Source organism: Microtus pennsylvanicus, chromosome 19 (assembly GCF_037038515.1).
Source record: "Microtus pennsylvanicus isolate mMicPen1 chromosome 19, mMicPen1.hap1, whole genome shotgun sequence".
Taxonomy (NCBI): domain Eukaryota; kingdom Metazoa; phylum Chordata; class Mammalia; order Rodentia; family Cricetidae; genus Microtus; species Microtus pennsylvanicus.
This window is the reverse complement of record NC_134597.1, coordinates 18,670,724-18,692,601: the sequence shown is the minus strand read 5'-3', so window position 1 is coordinate 18,692,601 and position 21,878 is coordinate 18,670,724. Positions and strand designations below refer to the sequence as shown.

The 21,878-nt window shown below is 39.8% G+C and overlaps 2 protein-coding genes across 2 annotated transcripts in view; one reads left to right on the top strand and one right to left on the bottom strand.

The window, feature by feature from the left end:
• Positions 1 to 210: 210 nt before the first annotated feature.
• Positions 211 to 2,527, bottom strand: LOC142838510 (uncharacterized). The gene is made up of 3 exons (XM_075953974.1): positions 2,516 to 2,527; positions 1,636 to 2,446; positions 211 to 1,417 (listed from the first exon to the last, which is right to left on the bottom strand). Exons 1-3 carry the CDS (start codon positions 2,525 to 2,527, stop codon positions 1,398 to 1,400), a joined length of 843 nt encoding a protein of 280 aa, XP_075810089.1. The 3' UTR covers positions 211 to 1,397.
• Positions 2,195 to 21,878, top strand: part of Wasl (WASP like actin nucleation promoting factor) — a 51,737-nt gene continuing 32,053 nt past the window's right edge. Inside the window, exon 1 of the mRNA XM_075953944.1 lies at positions 2,195 to 2,633. Coding sequence (XP_075810059.1) covers positions 2,526 to 2,633 — 108 coding nt within the window. The 5' untranslated portion in view covers positions 2,195 to 2,525. The remainder of the gene's footprint in view (positions 2,634 to 21,878) is intronic.

Genomic DNA, 21,878 nt, shown 5'->3' with positions numbered 1-21,878 from the left:
TCACCTGCCCTTCCAGAATGTTTCTTGGTTTTCTCTCACATCTGTTTCCAAAGCAGTTCAGTGGTCTATGAGAGCTGGCATTTTTAGCTCAAAAATTGCTTCTAATTTTGTGCACATTTTAAAATGAAAATAGAATTACATCACTTTCTCCCTTCCCTCCCTCCAGCCCCTCCCAGGTATCCTCCCTCCAGCCCCTCCCATACCACCTTCCTACAGGCACTCTCAAAATATATTTAAATTGCTTTTCCTGGCTTGTTTGTTTGTTGGTGAAGAGGACCAATCCAGGACCTTGCACACTTTAAGCAGGCATCTCTGGGCTCCGTCCTCGCTTCTTGGCTTGTACTAATTAACAGGCCTAGCTAGACTTATAGTATCAACAGTTTGGGTATTTTAGCATAATGGGTTAAAATAACCTTTTTGGCAGAATATGTAGTCTGAGCACTAAGGAAGATAAATTATACTCCAAACTCACTGTGTATCAGGTTACCTTACTTTACAGTTCTAAAGTAGGTGTAACTGTTCCTTCCTTATTATCCTTATGAAGGAGTAATTTCATTATACGGAGGAGGAAGCTGAGACAGAAAAGCAATTCCTGCATGTATTTAAAAGGTCTAACGGGGAACTTTATCCTTGAGCCAACTTCAGCCTAAGTTTTTGGATACGAAAGATAGCTGGTTTGAAAATGTCAGGGATGAATCATTTTCCAAGAATTTCTGATGATGTCGGTTTTCACTGTACTTTCAGTTAATAAGAGGGAACATTTTTAATAAAACATAAACTAGCAACTTCCAGTTTTGTTAGCTCTTGATTCAAAAGGGGTTGCACCATTACTAATGCCTTTTTAAACCTAATTATTTTATAAAGTCTTGCCACTTTTAAACATTAATTTCCCCTTAAAATGATGATTTTAATTTGAAATATCTCTATATTATGTGAGTTCTCCTAAGAGTATATGGTTTCATCTTCCTTTGTAGATTTGTTCCTGGTCACCCAATTTGACTATGGGCATTATAGGCAGCCTTGAAACTTTTATGTTTTCACTTCCCTGATAATGGTTTACCAATGTATTGAGATCCATCATAGATTTACTAGAGTTTGTCATAAAATTTTAATATGTAAGTGTATAATTGAAATTGAGTAATTAGCAAACATCATTAGTACAATTTATGTGAGCAATTGAATCCTTAATATCAAGAATGGTGAGATGTACGTTTTATATAATTCACTGCAATCTGATTTATCATTTCTATATTCAATTCTTTTTTTGGTAAAAAGTTTTCTAGTTTTTCATTCAACCATATTATTTTATATTAACCTTTAATATTCTGAAACACCGTAATGAAGAATTCTCAGTATTTACTTGTGCTGGGAATGTAGCTCAGTTGGCTGAATACACATCAGGCCTTGGTCCCAGCGCCTAGAAAACAGAACCATGAAATTAGCTTGTAAAGATAGAACAGGTGAGGCATAGCCTTGTACATTCCCAAATGCGCATGTTTATCTTGAACAGATAGACAGGATCTTTGGAATTCAAGACAGAGAACAACGTAGAGGGGTAATTTCCAATTCACAAGACAAGTAAAAAAGTGGCATTCAGAGCTCGTGGGAAAATTCGTGTGTAAATATTACACACACTTTCCCCACGAGATCCGCCAGACGGGTAGAGGACGCCTTTGTAAGTGGGTCGGTTTTGGACACCTATGAAGATGTCTTTCCAGATCCCGGCAAAGGTCTGTTCCTCCACGCCCCCGGTGGCAGCCTGCACTGAGTTCGAGCATCCCGAGGCACAGGGCTCTGACCGAAACCCCGCCGGCCGATCTTTCCACCTAGACCTGAGAGGCGGCCTGAGAGTCTCACTCCGGACAAACACCGGCCACGCAGACCCGCCGCAAAGGTGTGCATCGTGATGGGGAGACGGCTGGTTCGGCGAGGCACCTGACTCTGCCTGCATCCCGGCCTCGATCTGAGTCCGCGCACGCGCGAGGCGGCCCCCGGGAGAGTAGCCCGCGACAGGACCCCGTCCTGGCTGAGCGGTGCCCCGGCCGCGCGCGGCTCCCGGAAGGGGGCGGAGCCTCGGGCGGCCACGCCCCCGGCGCGCACAAGCGCGGGGGTGTCCGGCCGCGCCGCGTTTCCGGCGCGCTCCCCCGCGTCCCGCGTCCCGTGGTCTCGCCCGCCCCCGCTGCCATGTTGGATTGTGCGGCACCCGCCGCCGCCGCCGCCGCCGCCGCCGCCGCCGCCGCCGCCAGAGGAGTGGAGGAGCAGCGAGTTTAGCGCAGCCGCCGGAGTGCGAAGACAACGACCATCCGGGCCGAGCCGAGCCGGGAGGGAGCCGGGAGCTTCCCCGTCTGCACGCGGTCCCAGGGCGCCCGCCGTCAGCTCCTTCCCTCGGCCTCCGCTTGCCGGAGGAGCGGCGGGATGCTGCGCCTGTGACTGCCGGCCCGCGCCCCTGTCACCCCGAGTGGGACCGAGTGCTCGCCCACCTCCCGAGGAGACAGCCCTGGAAGCTGCACCCCACCGGCGACACCATGAGCTCGGGCCAGCAGCCTCCGCGGAGAGTCACCAACGTGGGCTCCCTGCTGCTCACCCCGCAGGAGAACGAGTCGCTCTTCTCCTTCCTCGGCAAGAAATGTGTGGTCAGTGGCCGAGACCCCCCGTCGCCACCCTCAGCGTCCCGTGGCGGGTTCGGGCTGGGGGTGGGGGGACTGGAGAGTAGGAGGGAGAAGGGGGCGGGGGCGGTGTGCGACCGGGGTCCCGCTGCGGGCCAGGCCTCCAGCCTCCCCGGGCCCTGGTGCTGCCCTCACCCTGCTCCCTGGGTACAGGCCGGCCCGGCCGGGAGCCGCCTCCCCGAGCTGCAGGAGAACAAGGGAGTGTCACCTCTGCAGGCCTGCCCAGAAGTTCAAGTCGTGGTCCGCGCCCTTGCTGCAGGTTCAAACTTTACTCTAGACCACAAGGGAATTTTCTTCGTGCACCAGCAGCTTAATCTCAGGACGGAATCCCGGCACTGGCCCCTGCTTTACTTCCTACTTCTGGATCTGGGCTGTTTTAACAATGCTAGAGGTTTTAGGAGTGGATAGATGGGGGGAAAGAAGCGCATCGGACTTTCGATCCTTCTTTAGGATTCCAGGAGAAGATAAAGTGGAGTGCAGGTTCACGGACGCCGGATCAGAGCTAGGGGCAGGAAATGCGCCTGCTCCCCATTGCAAAGAAACAGGGTTTAATTCTCCAGCGTTCACGCCTAGGCCTAGTTTCTGCTCTACGCCCCACTGTTTTGTTTTTTTGCCCCTCTTGCATTGGTAAGAAGGGGTGCCGCTCAACCATGTGTAAAGAAGCCCCAAATTGTTGTAGTTCTTGACTATTGGAGTCAAAAGTGATTCTGATTCTGAGTTTGGTCCGTGGGGCCAATCCCAACTCCAGATGGCGGATTGGGAGCGAGCAGTTCTGTGGGAAGGGGAATGTGTGTTGTTGACGGAAGCATTCATTACGTTGGCTGCAGGCGCTTCTAGGGCTGGGAAGGTTCACCCTGGTTCAGGCCTTATCTTGATCTTGCCTAGGTGACTTTTGAGTTGAGGGGGGGGGGGGATGCTGGTTGGCCCCTTGCTAGCAGCCGCTGCTGAGTGTGGAACCCAGGAAACACCCAGAGAAGTTTCAGCTGAGCAGGACCATGATATGTTTTTCGTTAGCAGTGCTGGATAGGTCAAATCAGACTACACCTGCTTAAGAAATTAAGAGTAGACAATTTCTGGAAAGTTACCGACTTAATTGTTAACTTCGTGAGGTTACTCTTTGTATCTACTTTTGGAGACTAAATCGTTCCATTGGACTTAAGATGTATTTCTTGTTCTAAAATTGAGACTTTAAAGAACACTAAATCCACAACCAGAAGTAGCAAACAGTGGTTCAAAAAAAAAAACGATGGGGGAGACAACTTTAAAGATGAAGAAAGTCCTTCCCCCTATATAGTATTTTAAACAGCTGAGAAAATGGAGCCCTTGGCCCCAAGTCACACAGTAATTTGGGAATGTAACTGGAACTGTGTGCCCAGTCCCTTTGTTCTTTCCACTACATCATGTTGTTTGGAGAGGGTTTTTTCCCCTTAATGATTTGGTTATCAAAGTGGTGTTAAAGGAATAACTACTTTAATTTTATATAAGACTAATTTCACTGTAGTGTAGTTAAGTTTCTTAACAAAGCATTACTTTTTGCGTGTTTTCGGTTTAGGAATGTCTCCAGGCAGGTGAGCTGCCTGCAAGCAGGGAAAAGGTCAATTTTGCTGGTTTCATTTAGCAGACAGTCTATCAAACATTAAGTAGCTTAGTGTGTTCACATACCAGCCCCGTGAACTTCAGGCATGGAGGGCATTGCATTTATGTGCCAGTGTACTCATTGCTCAGAGCTTAAGTGTGGTGTTTACCCAGGGTTTCAAGGAAATGACACACGAGGGACATATTCTGATAGACGACGATAGCATGGCTCGCAGTAAGCACAAGTGTTTTTGCTGAGTCGGTCAGAGCCCAATTTCTTCACATCGTACATTATTAATCAGCTTCACCTTTTGAATTGTAGTAATTTAAAACCACATTGTTGTTGCCTTGTCTTGTAAGATGAAATTGTTGTGGAAATTAAAATTGGGAGACTGGTTTAATAGAGAGTGATATAAAATGGATGTTTTGGAATAATCTTTATAAGCTTTGCTCTCTTCTTTTTTGTCTAAAACAGCAGTGAATTGCATTGTTTCATAAACCAGGCAATAAATTTCTAGGCCAGATCAAATGTAGTATAAGCTGATGCATACGTTCAGAACTCTATCTATGAAATCAAGAAATGAGACTAGTTATATGGTGCCAGATTTTAAGCAAGTTCTTCATTCCTCGTTTCATCGAATAAAAGTGTATTGAGTAATTGAATGTTGAGGTTAAAAAAAAAATCAAAATTGATGCTTGCCCTCAGGGAATTTAGTGTCTGATAGGGAAACAGCCTATAAAGTCAGTGCCTAAGAATATGCAAGAGGTTCCTGTCCCAAGCAGAACTGCAGTCAGGAAATGTGTGTTTGAGCTCAAGGTCTCTTTGGACAAGCTCTTTAATGCTTCTAGAGATTGCAAATTTTAGAGATAGCAAACTAGATTTGCTTTTCCTACATGTTAAATTGGAATGCTGTCTGATGAAGTGGGTTTGTTGGTCAGAAGTATATATACTACCCGAAAACCTATTATCAAAGGATGAGAACCACACGGGAGAGTGGGAGGGGAGATAAGTAGTATCTCCTTAGTTGGAAACGATTGGTTTTATGGAGGAAGTGAATCTTAGATACCTGTTGCTATGGTATAGTTTTAATAATTAGACTTTATGTATATTAGGGCTTCATTTAAAGTTAAATGTAATATGTGAATATGTGTTGTAACTTAACATTGGGTTAGTAGTTCTAATGGTATTATTACTTAGAGTATTGTCTCAAATTTAAAGAGCAAGATTCACTTATCTTTTTGACAAGGTTTCTCTGTGCCTTGACTGTCTTGGAACTTGCTCTATAGATAAGGCTGATCTTGAACTCAGACCTCCTGCCTCTGCCTCCCAACTGCTGGGATTAAAGGTGTGTGCCACTGTGCCCAGCAGGATTCATTTATCTTAATTGTGAAGTCTGTTGACTTTCAGGTAGAGTGATAGTTTGCTTGTGTAATTCTTGCCACGTGGAATTTAATTTGTGTAGTCCCAAATAAGTAGGGAGTGGGGGAGAGAAAAACCTGTAGCTAGATCTCTCCCGCCTTCTTTGTTCTGAAAGGATTGAGGATGGTGAGGATTTGTCATTTTTTTCCTGCCATTTTGTTTGTTTGGTTTGGTTTGCTTCTGTTTTGTTTTCACTGTTAGTGATTCTTAGATTTTTTTTTATTAATTAGTGTTAACCTTCATTTCCTTTACTTCTCAGCCCTTGTTTTTATTACTCATCTCCATTAGTTAAATTGTGTTTCCTGACTTTGTACACAGTTCTGAGAGATGGACCTAAAAGACCTTGGTACTTTTCTATAGGTTTTACATCTCTCACAGGTGAGCGAATACTCTTGGTTGGGTAATTATAATTGCTCATTTGATTCAGCCTAAGGAACCTGGTCAGCATTTCTTACTGCTTGATCAAGTTGAAAAACTTCATACTTTTGGCAGATGTTATCTGGAGTTCAGTCTTTCTTTATTAAGTTTCCTTCTCCTGCTAAGCTAATATAGGTGGTAGGAGTGGCTGACAGTTGTTTTAAGTCAGCCCTTGTGTGTGTAGCAGTTCTTAAATACATATAGAGGGAGACATGATAATCTTCTTGAAGATGACCTGAATTAAGGCAGTAGTAGTAGAATAAAAGTGGGAAATGCCTTTGACCTTGAGGAGTGAGGAAAGAAAAATTCACGTCATTTGTAATACACAGCCATGAAAAATGCCCTCCTATAGTATTGGAAGAAGGTGAGCACCAAAGTATGATGCCCTGTGGACTAAGTGAGCAGAGAGTTGGGGAGAACATAACCTACATTGTAAGTCTGGTCATTTTTAGTTCTCAGAGTGGGCACGTTCTCAACTCAAGCATCTGGATCTCCAAAAGGCTCTTACCAAAGGGTTTAAAGAATTCCACAGTTAGATAAATCATGCTGCCACCTATGAAATACTTGAGGAATTTATAGAAGCGAATGAAGAATGTTGTTATTGATACTATTCAGTGTTTGTTTACATTTCCTAATGTAAATTGATAAGGGGATTTTAGGGTTAAAAGTTGCTTTGATTTAGGTAAATCAGTTCTAACAATTTTGTTTACAGTTAGTTCAGTATGAAGTCTCTAAAGGTGAGCTTTTGAATACACCTCTGCAGAGTTTCTGAAGCTCTGTACTGTGTTCCTCGTAAGCCCATCCCTGCCTACTAGTTCTGCCACTGCTTGGCCAGTTCCCATTCTAGTATGGGACAGTGTTGAGAATTTTATATAAAATACATAATTATAAAAGTTATACTACTTAATGGTTAATACCAACCTCCCCAGTCTAGAAATAAAATGAAGTGTACTAGACTAATACAGCAGGCTTGGCTGGGACTGTTTTTATCAACCATGCTGGAATCTGTTGGCTGAAGTTCTGAAGAGGACAATTCCACCTGTAGTGCTGCTGAGCAGTTTCAGTCATGAAACCAGCATTGGAGACTTCAGAAACAGAATATGTATTTTATTTATTTATCGAGGAAAGGTTTCTGTTGTCCTCAAGCTTGCAATGTTGGCGTGATTGCGCATAATTCCTAGCTCTTGCCTTCAGCCCCAGAGTTATGGGATTGCTAATATGTACAGCACAGCCTAACCTTTAGGGCGTAAAGCATGATTTATTTCGAGTTTATAAAAACCGGGAAGACTAAGATTCAGATGAAACACATGCTGATAGTATTTCATTTATTTTATTTCTGTGCATATTCCATAGATTTTAAATAAATGATTTTAACACAAGTATGATGTTAGCCTTTTCCATTTTAGGTAGAAAAATAATTTTAAAAAAGCAGATAGTTAGACTGTATCATATATTATTTTGTAGGTCTAGAAGTCACAGCTTTTATCCAGCAGGTGATAACCTAGTATTATGAATGCAGTTCATTTTTACTATAAAAACTCTTATTCACCTTTATAAAGTCTGTACTGCTATTTGTAACTAAGTCTTTACTGGCTTACTAATAATCTAAAATAGTAATTCTTCAACTGTTATTAGTTATTAGAAGCTATTTGGCGTCTTCAGCTGTATTCACAAATGCTGCATAACAAATAAAAATCATGTTTATTCGGTGCATTACTGTCAATCTTAGTAGAAGTAGTAGATGATTCCATCATTTTAATGGTAATAAATGATAGTGAGAAAACAAATAGAAAACTCGAATCTCACTTTTTGTTTTGTGTTATGTGTGTGACACAGTGGTAACCTGCCTAGCATATGGCAGGTTTGGTATTCCTAGGATGGCCAAGAGTAGTCAGGAAAACTCACTTTAGAAAGTAGAGTCAGGTGAGAATTATGTAGTAAGTTCGTATTTTAATTATTAACATTTAATTCATTATTCTAGACTCTAGGGTTCCTTTGTAGTAGTAATCATTTAGTCTTGTTTTTAATTTGTTATTGAAGACCATATCATATCTGTAAAAGAAATGCCCATTGAGATTTGCTAGATTGACGCAAAGGGGAAATGAAAGAAGTCTAGAAACACATAACAATGTATTGGGATTATCACAAAGCTATAGGCTTAGTAACAGTTTAAGTTTTTATTTATAAAGTTAAACTTTTACCTTAGAAACTAGAACTGTTTACAAAGTCCTTTCCAGATCTGTAGTTTCACATTGTAAAAAATTAAATCTTTTCCATAGTATTGATTATAGAAGTCTAGGTTTCAGGGTTACTGAGGGGACAGTCTAGTCCTTGTTAGCCTTGGCCAACATTAGAGAAGGATGGCATATTACTTCTGGTTGCCGTGACACTGCACGTGGAACAGAATGATTACGAAGTGTCGGCCCATCTTAGGAAGGCATGGCAGCAGACCAGTGAGGCAGGGAGGGTGGGGTGAGCACATGCTATTTCTTGGCTTGCTTTCTCCTTATGTCATGTTTATTCAGTTGGGGGCCCTCAACCTACTGGATGTTGCTGCTCATTTAGTATGGTTCTTCCCTATCCCGGTCTGGAAATGCTCTCACAGGTATGCCCAGAATGTCTCTCCCTAAATCATTCTAAATGCGGTGACGTTGACAATGAAGATTAACAATCAAAATGATTTTTCAAAATGATTGGACTAGAGAGATGCTTTGTTTACCCAAAAAGTGATATTTTATATATTGTGCGTCTTAACTTTCTTATGTTAGTGGTATATTTCCTTGTCCATTTATTCCTATTGTATTCTTTTTATTCTTGCATTTAATGCCATATCATTACTTTTATGAAGTTTCAGTTATATGTAATTTATTGGTCTGCATTGATGCTATAACAAAATACTACAAATCAGGTAGTTTATAGAACAATTTATTCTCTCATTGTTGTGGACCTAAAAATCTAAAATCAAAGTACTAGCAGGGTTTGTTCCTTCTGGAGAAACAGAATGAGTCTATTTCTTCTAGTGGATAGCAGTTACTGACAATCCCTAAGATTCCTTTATGCCAGTCTCTGTCTGTACAAATAACATGGCACGGTGTGCTCACTCTTCTCCATTTATAAAGGACACCAGTCATATTGCATTAGGGCCAGCCCTAATGACCTTATTTTATCTTGGTTATACTTGTAAAGACCTTTTTTTTCCAAGTAGGATTGCCTTCACAGATAAGAGGGTTAGGATTGCAAGGTAGCTTTCTGGAGGACACAGTTCTAGTTAACATCAGTATGTATTTTAACTTTCAAAAGAAAGGTTCAGTAATGTAATAAACATTCAAATGTGTCCTTTTTAGTATTTATATCCAATAAGTTGTAAGAAAGAAAACTAGGCCACACCATCAAAAGTACTATGTGGGTAGATAACGGCCAACTGCCCTCCAGGTAGTTGCTACAAACTACATTTTCCTCAGCACCGGGTATTTAGAAAATGTCTAACTGGTGAAAGAGTCTCGTTGTTTTATTTGTAGTTTTTGCGAAAGTGAACATCTATCTGTTGAGCATGCATATTGTTCTTAGGCCATTTGTTTTTCTCTTAGTGATTTGGAAGAAGTACTGGATAATAATAGTTCGTATCATACTATTTTGGAAACTTGTTTACCTTTTGCTAAAATTATCTTGATGCTTGTTGTCACTGTAAAAATCTTAAATTTTCCTATGAGTATTATCTTATTACATCCCCCCCCCCCCCACAAAAGCTTTATTTTCATTTGGTTCAAGGTTCGAGAGTGATGGGCATGGGCTCCAGGAAGCTTACAAAGTTGTGTAGTGGCAGGAGAGACTCAGGCATCAGCTGACTGCTCCAGAGTCCAGGACTTCTGGTAGTACTTGCGGATGTGCTTCTTAGACTTCCCCAGGGACAGCTGGGCCTGGACAGCACTGTCTTCTTAATAAGCTTCATCTCCTCATCTGGAAGTAGCCCTTGTGGAAATCTCAAAGATGAGAGATCCGTAGGGCAGAACCCAGGACAAGAAGATCCAGAAAGCTCTGGTTCTTCCCAGGATCACTCCCATGGGCTCAGCTTTACCCCCACTCAATCTAGAGGATATTTCTGTATCTCCTGAACAGCACAGCTATGGAGCTGGTTTTGCATCTTGTATAGACAATCTTGAGCCATCTTTTCTTCCCAGGACTTTAGGAGGAAGGGCCCTATTCATCTAGAACTACATTTTCTGAAAGAAATTGTTGACCAGAGAGAGGCAGCTGTAGGGTTCTTGAAGGTTCAAAATAACCAGGGGGTTTCCTGTAGCCTCCACCTCTGATCATGCGTGATCAGTAGTATGGGAGGTAATCACAAATAGTTGGTGGTGGCCTGAGCTGGGGCTGGGGAAAAGTGCTGCTGGAGAGAAGATTGGAAGTTTAAAAGGAGGGAGTCCCAGGTCTGTTCTGTAGAAATATTGGTGAAACAAGACCCACATCTAGGACCTTGGGGTAAATACTTGTATATCAAGTTTATTAATTAATTAAATAGATTTATTAATTTATATTTTTTACCTTTTGGAAATGGTACTTTGAGTTTCCAGGTGTACTTAAAGCTAATTTTACATTCTCTTCTGTTTCTTTTGCCTGCTGCTTGTCTAGTACGAGTTTCAGTGAGTGTAACTTTTCAGTGGTGATACAGCTGGATTAGAGTAAGGCTGTTATTACCTCCGTGTGTCCTAATACTTCATTTTGCTTGTACCTAATACCCAGTAAAACTATGCTTTTTCTACCCATCCCATCAGAAAATAGTTGTTTTGATTTATAATAGCATTGGATTAGGTTAATTAGAAAGAATTGATACTCTGAGGTTTCCTGTTGGTTTCATTTCTTGTTGCTGTGACCAAAAGTATTCTTAGGGGAAAAGAATTTATTTCCGATTACAGACCATCATAGCAGGGAAGTCAAGTCAGTAGATAGATAAAACAGCTAATCTCATATCAATTAACATAATTAAGACTATCACAGTAGACTTGCCACAGGCCAAACCAATCTAGACAACCTCATCTGGACTCTCTTCTCAAGTGATTGTGGATTGTGCCAAGTTGATAATTAAAACTCTGAATCTCCTTTACCATTTTGTAATTTTCTTAGGCACTAGTCTTTTCTTTAAGTATAAGAGTATTGCTCAGATATGCTTGTTTAAATATTTAAACATACCTGTATGTATACACACACTGCACTGCCCAGAGTTAACAGAGGTTCCTTCTGGTTTTTCCTAGTATGATTAGGCTCCACTTTAAGCTCTTCTCAGTGCCTTGAGTCCCATCTTTTTTTGTGTATACCTACATATGCATTCTGCATTTTATCTAAAAGGAACCACTAGGCAGTTTTATGAAGAACAGATATATCTGTCTCTTGCCTTTTAAAAATCATTATTATGGGTCTTAAATGGATGAAAAGTAGGGTAGAATAACAAATTCTATGTACCATGGCGATTAACAGATAGATGGCCTGTCTTGATTGCTCTGTGTCTCCCCTCACCCTTTCCTGGGTTGTTTTTTTGTTTTTTTGTTTTGTTTTTCACTGTATAGCAGCCCTAGCTGTCCTGGACTAGCCCTTGTAGACCAGACTGACCTCAACCTCACAGAGATCCCTGCCTGCCTCTGCCTCCCAAGTGCTGGGATTAAAGGAGTGCACCACCACCGCCTGGCTTCTGAATTGGTTAAAGAGACTCTTCAGCAACATATGTCTATCATCCAGTCATTCTGGTGAAAGATTGATCAAGGTTACTATCTTTTAAAGTAATCAGCTTTTAGTTCCATTGATTTTACAGTTTTGTTTTCTGCTTTATTAATTTCTGTTCTGGTTATGTTATTTCCCTGTGCTTACATTGCATTTTCCAGGTTTTCATAAGGCAGCAGTTATTAAACTGATTATGGCCTATATTCTTATTTTTCAAAGCTTCATTTGGTTCTTATTTCATGTTTCTGTAATATGTCTAACCTTATTGTAGCTTTAATATTTGGAATACAATATGAAGTCCTTCACTGATTGTGTACTAAGACCAATTTTTCTTGACTTCTAATTTCTGTTGAGCTATATTCTTGCTTTTGTTATAGGCTTGGGAAGTTTTAGTTAATAACAACTATTCTAAAGTTTAATTAGCCTTAAATTTTATTTATTTATTTATTTTTCTTAAATTTTTTATAATGTTTTTTAAAAATTTTTTTATGTAACTATACAACTACACATTCACATACACTGTGTACATGTGAGTGTGTGTATGGAGGTCAGAGGTCACTTTGACTGACGGAACCAGGGGCTCATCATTTGAGCTAAGCTGGGGAGTCAGTGAGTTTTGGAGATCAGCTTGTCTTTACGCCTATAGTAGTGGGTTTACAGAGAGTGTTGGTGCTCATTTTTCTCCTTGTTATGTAGTTGGAGACCCTGGCCCATAGAATGAAGCCTCCCATGTTTAGGGCGGATAACACCCCAGTGAGCCTAATCTAAAGAATACCTCATAGGCATACCTAGGGAGAGGTATGTTGGTATGGAGATTCTAATTTCTTTACATTTACTTACTTAGTTTGTGTTTGGGGGCGAAGAGGGACATGGTGAGTGTGCCCCTGTGGATGTGGAGGTCAGAGGACAATTTTAGGGAGTCTGTTTATTCTTTCCACCATGTGAGTCCCAGAGATGGAATTCAGGTCCTCAGGCTTGGCAGCAGGTGCCTTTAACCCATTGAGCCCGTTAGGCTGCCCTTTGTGAAGATTCTAAGTCTCAGCAAGTTGACAGTGAAAATTAATGATCATAGTGGTCCTATTATTTTCCTACTCTGAAGAACTTTTAACATTTCTGGTAAGTCAGTCTTACTAGCAACAAATTCTCTTAATTTGTTTTGAAAAACTATTTCTCCTTTACCTTTAAAGGAAAGTTTGCCGGATACAGAACTCTAGGTTGAGGATGTTTTCCCTAACATTATAAGTACTTCCATTATTTTTACTGTTTGCATGATTTCTGAAGACAGTTCATTGTAATTCTTGTCCTTATCCCGCATGAGAGAACATTCTTCAGAATGAACTCTTACAATTATTTGAAGCACATTTAGGGAACTCTTACCATTTGAACCTGTCTATATTATATTTTTCTATGTTTTGAGAAAGGTACAGGCAAGTTTGTGGGGATTTTATCTCTTTGGTTAATTTTTTCTCACTATAGTTTTATTTGTGTCCCAGAACTGTGCTCATAATCCATGCCCAGCCAGTGCTCTTGAGTTTGGCTCAGGCATCCACTGTTGGACTGTGGAGTTCAGAATGAGTTTCATGCATGGCCTTGTACATTACCAGAGGACTCAGGGGTAGTGTGGCTCTTTAAACTGACTTTTGGTATTGTTCCATAAGCTCTCTCAGCCCAACCTGTTCGTTTCTAAAAACAAGCTTCTTCACAGAGTGCTAGGAAACAGCTTAAAGTAATCCAGAAAGTTATGTAATACACAGCTGTGAGGTTTGGGAAAGGCTCTGATAGCAGTCAAGTGACTTATTTTAAAAATTCCTTTTTTCACGTTAAAAACAGTGCTCAGTGTTGAAGATTCACTGTTGTGATAGCCATGTAGTGCCTGGTGGCAGCGACTAGCCATGTGGCTGCTAGACAGCTGAAAGGTGATAAATTCAAACTAAGATGTTCTCTGGACTGCAAGACAAAGTACAGAAAGAGTGCATCATGCTATATTATTGCGCTTGATTAATGTTAATAGCATTGTAGGAACTTTGGTTTTATTTAAATAAAATTTGATAAAACTAATTTCACTTGCTCTGTTTACACAATAACTACTTAAACATTGGAAATCCCCTATTACCTATCATTTCTACCGAGTAGTACATACTTAGGTAGGTCGCAGAGTAAAGTCAAGATCAAAGTAGTAATAACCTATGAATTCTTATGCAGGAATAGTATTTATATTTTTGTCCAAATCATATTAATAGGTTTTGTTTTACATGAATTACTAAATAAATGACTACCCACACATGCACTTGCTCTCAGCTGACACAATCTGGAGGCTCACTTCTCCGTTCATTCTTTTATGGACATTATTTCATGTCAGTGACCATGTCACTGTCAAAGGTCATAATTATCATGTGGCCCTAATGCTTCCTGGGGAAAACATTAAGTCCATACATTCTAACAGTATAAGTGCGTGTTTCAGGCAGGGAGCGGGTGTTTGGTGAAAGCTGTTTTTGAACCTGTAATTCTCCTGCCTCAGCCTTCCAAGTTGTGGGGATTCCTGGCATGTAGCACTGTATGGCAGACATCGGTTATTTATTTTACGATGATAATGTCCAAGAAATAGGGCTGCCTAGTTAAAGGAAATGAACTTTTAAAACTTGACTTTACATTGCCAAATTGTGCTGCATGATAAGTTGTGCCTCTTACAGTGACATTCTAGTATGTGCTTTGTAGTTCTTGGTAGTCTCTAAGCCCCATGTAATAGCAAGCAAATATAAGGACCAATTTTATTTTACTGTATGTGAATGGCGTGCATTTTAAAATAGTTCATTAAATGCCAAAACTGCTTTGTGAGCATTAGAGAAACCTAGTTTTCAGATGAGATGACAAATGAGGTGTAGATAGCAGTATACTTTCAATCAAGTTTGTACATTGTTTTGATAAGTGAGGAGTTATGTTTCTTTCCTAAAAAGGAAGTAAAAATAGGTTAATATATTGTTAAATGGAACTTCTCTATAAGTTAGTTACTCCGAAACAGGATGTATTAAACAAAGAAGTGATCAGTGTTCTCTGATTTGCTCATCATTTTAAAAGTTAAGTTGTACAGGTTGGCTATAGTGGTGCTACTTTTAATCCCAGCACTCAGGAGGCAGAGGCAGGCAGATCTCTCTGAGTTTGAGGCCACCCTGGTTTATATAGCAAGTCATAGGATAGCCAGAGCTACATAGAAAGATTCCAAAGAGCAAAAGACAATTAAAAAAAAAAAAGAAAAGTGGGGCCCGAGAAGATACGGCTCAACATCAGGACTGGAGCTCAGTTTTGGATTTCCACTGTTCTTGTGTTTGTTTGTTTTTACTCTTGAGGGGCCCACCACCCAGCACCCAAATAAATACAAGAAGACTTAGTCTCACTTAGGAATATAGGTCTTAGCTTGGCTTGTTTTTAGCCATCTTTGCTAACTTAAATTATTTGGTTTCTCTTTAATTTTGCTTTGCCTCTGTGCTTTATACCTTTCTTTATTCTATGTATCTTTCTTTCCTTCTTACTCTGTGGCTGACTGGGTGGCTGGCCCCTAGGGTCTTTCCTCCTCTTCTAACTCCCTGCTCTCTTCCCTAGATTTCTCCTTGTATGTATTCTCTCTGCTCACCATCCCTGCCTGTTTCTCTCTCCTGCCTAGCTACCAGCTGCTCAGTATTTTTATTGACCAATCAGGTGTTTTAGGCAGGCAAAGTAACACAGCTTTTCAGAGTTAAACAAATACAACATAAAAGAATGCAACACATCTTTGTATCATTACAGAAATGCTCCACAGCATAAATGAATGTACCACATCTTAAACTAATATTCCACAACACCCCACTACACACATAAAAGGTGGGCTGGATTATCAGTAATCCCATCTCTAAGGGGTGTGTGTGTGTGGTTAGTGGAGGTGATAGATGTGAGGGATGGAAACAGGAGAAACACGATCCCTAAGGCAAACTGGCTAGCTAGACTAGCTGAGTCAGTAAGCTCAGGGCGCTCTGGGTGATTCTGCCTTCTTAAATATAATAGAAAAGGATTGAAGAAGGCACCCGGTGCCAACTTCTGGAGTCCATGTGCACACATATGCAAACATGCATACTGCACACATGCAAAAATTTATTTTAAGGTATAATTTACATAAGGTAAATATGCAGATGTTAAATATTAAATTTGACAAGTGATATACTATGTAACTATTCCCTTCAAAATAAGCTTAAGAGTATTTAATGCTTCAAATTGTGCTTCTGTTCAGTTGTTTTCTTTTTCTGTCATTATAACTTTGTTTGGCTGCTTAGACATTTTTCATTCAGCATATTTTGAAATTGTTACTCCCTACATTTTCATTCTTTGCTCTGCAATATTTTCTTGATGAATATACCATGATATGTCTATTCTCATATTTAAATCATTTATAGTTTTGAATTAGATGCTTACTGTGTTTCTGACTTACAGAAGAGGCTGCCATAATTGTTACACTCTTCTGTTTATGCACATCTTTTGTTTCCAGGGAGTACCTGAAAGAATTGTGTTCTCAAAGGGTAGATGTGACTTTATAAAGAACTGTTAGCCAGTGGCCTTGCCAATTTTGACTTTTCAGTGACTTTGAGTTAATTTGTCTTCAACGTTTGGTATGTGCTGTGATTTGGTTGCTGATAATGAATGTGGGATGTTCTCAAGTGACTCTTAATTGTACTCTCTTGAGGACCACTGGTGTTGAACACCCTGTCATATGACTGTTAGCCATTTGGTTCTTTATTGGTTGGCTTTTCTGCTGTTTGTAATGCTTTCTAGCTATTCTTTGTGTATTTGAACATAGGACAGCACTTAGAAATGTGAACTTCTACAGTGTCTTACCTGGGTTGTCCCAGTGATGTCTTTTAGTTGGCTATTTATTTAATTATCATAAGGACTATTTTTATTGCTAAGAGAACTTGGCCTGTGCTGGACTCACAATGACAGTTTACTAAAAGTTTTGTGAGCCTGAACTTTTCTGTTTAGTCTTATGATTCACCTTTTTCTTTTCATAGAGAGTAAAGAAAAAGAATTCTGTGGGGTTCAAGTTTTTTCTATTTGCTAATTCATTCAGTACAGCACAGTTTGTTAAGTTTGATTGGTCAGGAATTTTGGAAGAGCAGGCAATGCTCTTAACCTCTGAGCCATTTCTCCAGCCCCGAGCCTGTGTTATTAAAACATCTTAGTTGTCATATTTTGTATTTCTCTGAAGTGTTTGAAGACAACCTATCTATCCAAACTATATCTGTTTGACCTTGAAAACATACCTAATACAACTACAAGTTTGATTATAATAGGTGACTAATTGCTAACCTGCATTTCTTTACTTTCCATAAATAGTTTATAATAACTTTCAAGAACTAGAAATTGGCACGACCTTGTTAAATGAGCTGTATAGGTACAATACCTTGAACAGGAGCAGAAATGTATGTAGTGTATGTTCTAACACAAATAATCTTAAATCAGTATACAAAATATAAAATATAAATAGCCTTATCAATATGTAAAAATCCATATCAATGTAAAATATTTAAAACAAGTAGTTGTTTTCTTGTTTTAAAAGTAGATTCAATAATCTACCCTTAGCCTATAATATCTCTATCTTTTTTTTTCTTTTCAAACCAAGAACTCTGAATCTAAACTCCTTTGTTCAGCTTTTTTCCTGACCATTACTAATAACAACTTGTAACCAACCACACTAAACAATGATAATATCCATAACCCATTGAACAACCAAAAAAGCACTCACCCTCCCTCCTGGGAATGTGGGCATCATGTTTTTAAATTTATTTCCTTCTGTTTGGGGTGGTGGCATCTTAAGAGAATTCTGAAAAGAAAAATTTGGGGTTGTCAAGTCCTGGGAGAGGGAGCTGTATCATTTGTTGTTCAGTCTCTGCATAATGGGAAAGTGCAGGCTTGTCCCAAGTCCTGGGTAGAGTTGTCTGTGAGGCTGGCCCATCTCAACTAGGCGCCTCACAATTGTTCTGAGCAGACTGTAGTCCAAAAGCAGTCGTTAGGTGGTGTTTGTCACTTGAGTGTCATTGTCAGTCCTGGTGGGATCATCGTTGTGGGATCCCAGAGATCACGTTAGGTCAGATTATTCTTTTCTTGGTAATTTTTTCCGAGTTGTTCTCCCTTCTTGGCTGCTTATTTGTCCAAAGGTCTTTAAATTCCTCAAGATGATGAATTTTATTTTCCTGAAAAGACAAAAACAAAACTTTCCCCAACCCTGACTTTGGGGAGTTTCTTTTTGGCAAATTATATCTGATCAAATGAAAAGCATTTGTGAGTTTTATAAATTAGTTTAGATTGAATGGTCACCCTGTGTGGTGAATTATCAACTCTTCTAATCAAGAGGTCTCCCTTGTTCAAGTTTAATCTATCAATTTTGATTTATGATTTCTCTTGAAACTTCAGTTTTATATTTTAAAGCTGCTCTGATTTCCTCCACAAGTTGAGGAAACTCTCTTGTTATGAGTAGATGTTAAATTGTGTTCCATCATTTTCTTATCGTTACTGAGATGACAATACTATTTTTTTCTTTGTTCTTTTGTTGTTAATGTGAAGACTTAAAATGCTGAGACTGCTTGTATTCCTGGATAAATAAACCTTACGTGGTTATGGTTGTTATTGTTTTCTGTGTTGTGTAGAATTGTGGACTCCATTGTGAGTCAGTTTGGTTTTAAGATTTATTCTCTTCAGTTGGTCTTTATATCTGTGACTGAGAAGATTAATAAACATGTTTTAGTTTCCTCTTATATGAAACCAGTGCCTTAAAAAAATACAATTAGTATCTCATAATGATACAAGTATTCTAGTCCAAATAGTTGTTAATTTTATTTGGGATTCTGTAGAGAAGAAAGTCATAAGATATTTCAAAGAAGTAGTTTCATTTTCTTTTTTAGAAATACCCCCAAACAAATTAAAAGCAATGCTTCCTAAGGGTAAACAGGAGATATCTCATGTTCTGCATTGACATTTTCTGTGCCTGGGTATGTCTCCTCAGTGGCATTGCACTTCTCTAACGGGCCTGAGATCTTAGGTCCAGTACCCAGCACCACTTAAAGAAAATAAAAATGACATGGTTTTCAGTTAGTTCATTTTCTTCCTTTACACACATTTTAGAAATCAAATACAATACCTGTTATATTTTTGAACATGAATTTGTGTATTAATAGATAACAGGCAAGAGGAGATCATGAAATACAATAAACTGGAAGTAGAGTTACTCTGGAGGAGCTATTAAGATACCTCTGGCCAGAGGAAGGGGAGATTTCAGGTCTCGCTGTAAGTGGTATACAGTTTAGAAAACTGAAATCTTCTAATCCCCTTTTAGAAAGTAGGACAATAAATATTTTCTGTGTCGGTGCAGAACAGTGCTCAGCATTGTGGGCTCTATGATGAGGCAATTTGAATGTCAGATCCACTCCCTTTTGTTGTTTACTACACATCTGTTTTAATTTCTTCTTGTGTGACGTTTGCTCTTTCTAGAGTTGCTCATTAAATACGAAATGCAAGTAAAGTTAAGCAGCATAGACAGGCTGCAAAGGCATTTTGTTTTCTGGTTTCTTTGAGTTCAGAAGTAAAAGAATGTGTACTTTAGGAAGTCTTTAAGAAGTATAGTGTTAGGTAAGGTATTTTTTTAAAAGAAAAAAAAACAAATAATGAAACAGACTTTGACTGGCTTAATCAAAAAGGAATTTATTGGTCTCCAGAGGATTTCATGGAATCCAAAACAGGAAGAGTAAGTTTTGAGCACCAGGAGAAGGCTGGGATGCTCTGAATCAAACAGCAGGGATCAATGGAGCCTTCACCAGCTCCCTAAATCACTTTCCACAACCCATAGCTGCTAGAGCAAGTTCCTGGGAGGTGAACTGAATTGAATGGTCAAAAAAGAATGCATCCAAGAAACACCATTATAAGATAGTTTGTGTCCTACAATAGAAAAAGGACTTTGGACCAAGTAAATAGCGCATAAAATGGATAGTATCCAAGTGTGTACACAGACAATGTAGTCTTATCACTTAAGTGTTAAAATGAGTTCAATGAAGTATTTGGTGTATTTAAGTAAGGGTAAATATAGGGTAACCCATTTTAGATCATTTGGGATTTAAAACCTTACATTAATTTAACTCTTTAAACCTTAAAATTACCCAAGATTATAGATACAATAGAAATTTTCTCTATGACGGAGAAAAAAATATTTGCTTAATCTATCAAACAAACCAGTTTCGCCATACAACAGGATAATATACAGTGGCTTTAAAGGAAGGAAAGAAAGAAGAGAGGAGATTATTTAGGATAAAGGTGGTTATGTGAAGAAAGAAAGATGTAAAACGAAGGGCAAGAGTATGCTAACAAATGTACAGCGGAAGAAAGTCAGTCCTTCTCATTTGCCCTAAGTAAGCAAGCATGAAGGTGAAACACCTGGTTCCGGGTGCCACCTACCTGCTCCTTTTGTCTGTGCACGCGTCTAAAGAGGGAACAGGTGAGGAATGCAGACTAACAGAAAAGATTCTTGGCTAATTTTTAAATACCTATTTTTGCTTTTAAATCAGGTGGATATTTTAGATTTCTAAAACTTAATGGTCCGTTCAAGTCACATCATGATATTAGTCTTGAAAAGACCGTATTTCTAACTGCAATCTAGGAAAATTTTATATAGCTTTTAAGCCACATGTTTAGAAATTAAAAGTGAGGATTCCTTAATGCCATGCTATGTAACCAAAGAGGTGACCAGTTGCAACTCTTTTTTATTATTTATTTATTTATTTATTGGTTTTTCGAGACAGGGTTTCTCTGTGGTTTTGGGGCCTGTCCTGGAACTAGCTCTTGTAGACCAGGCTGATCTCGAACACACAGAGATCTGCCTGCCTCTGCCTCCCGAGTGCTGGGATTAAAGGCGTGCGCCACCACCGCCCGGCAACTCTTTTTTATATATACTGTATGTTACTTCTATAACATTTCTTGTCCCTTACAAACTTCAGTTTTAGTGTTTTGTGGTTTTGCTGCCCAACTATAAAAAGTATTATTAGAGCATGATTGCTTGTATTTTCTGAAGTTCAGACATGGCTGTAAGGTGGAGGAAGCTCTTGATTGTGTCTTCCTTGTTCTCAGAAATCACTAGTGTCTGTCCTTGGTGTGAAAATCCTGACTGTACCAGTGGTCATCATTTTTCCCCCAAGTGAAATTAGTTTTCTTTCTGAGCATGTTTATTTCACTGTGATAGCTCTTTGTCTCATCTATTTCTTGATATTTCCTACCCACTAAAAATTTAGCCTAACTTTAATCCTCTAACAAACCAATCCCCTGGGAAAGATTCAATAAAAGGAGAATTCTCACTTTTTTCTCTCTTGCACACTCTTGCTCTGTCTATAGGTTTGTTGAGGATACAGCAAGAAAGTAGCGGTAAAGACATAGCAAAACTGCCTCTGAGAGAGGATGGGTGGGAACTGTCCTCTTTGGTTAGGCGAGCCCACCAGGCAGTCTTTGCCGTGCAAAAGAGGACAGTCTTGAAGGGTGGACATTTGTTTTGGGGGCAGAGACTGGATAGGTCTGTGGTAATAACAGGTCATGGCTACTTTTCATTGACTGTTCTCAGTTTTATCATTTAGCTGCTCAGAGTTGGTGACAAAGACACCTCTATTTTGTGTTTAGGGACTCTTTCTGAACAAAGTTCAGGCTGTGAAAACTTCCTGGGAGGGAGTTGTGTTTTGTCCATTAGCTGCTGTTCTTCATTCCTCCAAAAGAGTCGTCAACTCAATTTGAGGCAACTGTTGGGAGGTGTTTTCTTCAGTAGTTTCTTGGAACTGAGCAGGGGCAACACAGGGCCATCCCTACCTATCATTTGTTAACTCTGACAAGCTCTGGGGAACCTTAAAAAGAGAACTATGCTTTAAAATGCCTTCTTAGCTGGCCCAGGAAGCATAAGGGATCTGGGAATTCCCATGATGGGGCTTAACAGGCTTGCCAGCGCATCATCTGGAGAGGGAACTGTTGAACTTGGTGTGCTGTCCTGGGCAAGTGCTTGGATGAACAAAATCAGGAGGTCTGGCCAGAAGAAGAAAAGA

Bases quoted from the DNA above. Each gene is read 5' to 3' on its own strand.
- LOC142838510 (XM_075953974.1), bottom strand. The intron at 1,418-1,635 runs GTGTGTGTAATA...TCTGTTTTCTAG, and splicing joins TGGCGGATCTCGTGGGGAAA to GCGCTGGGACCAAGGCCTGA.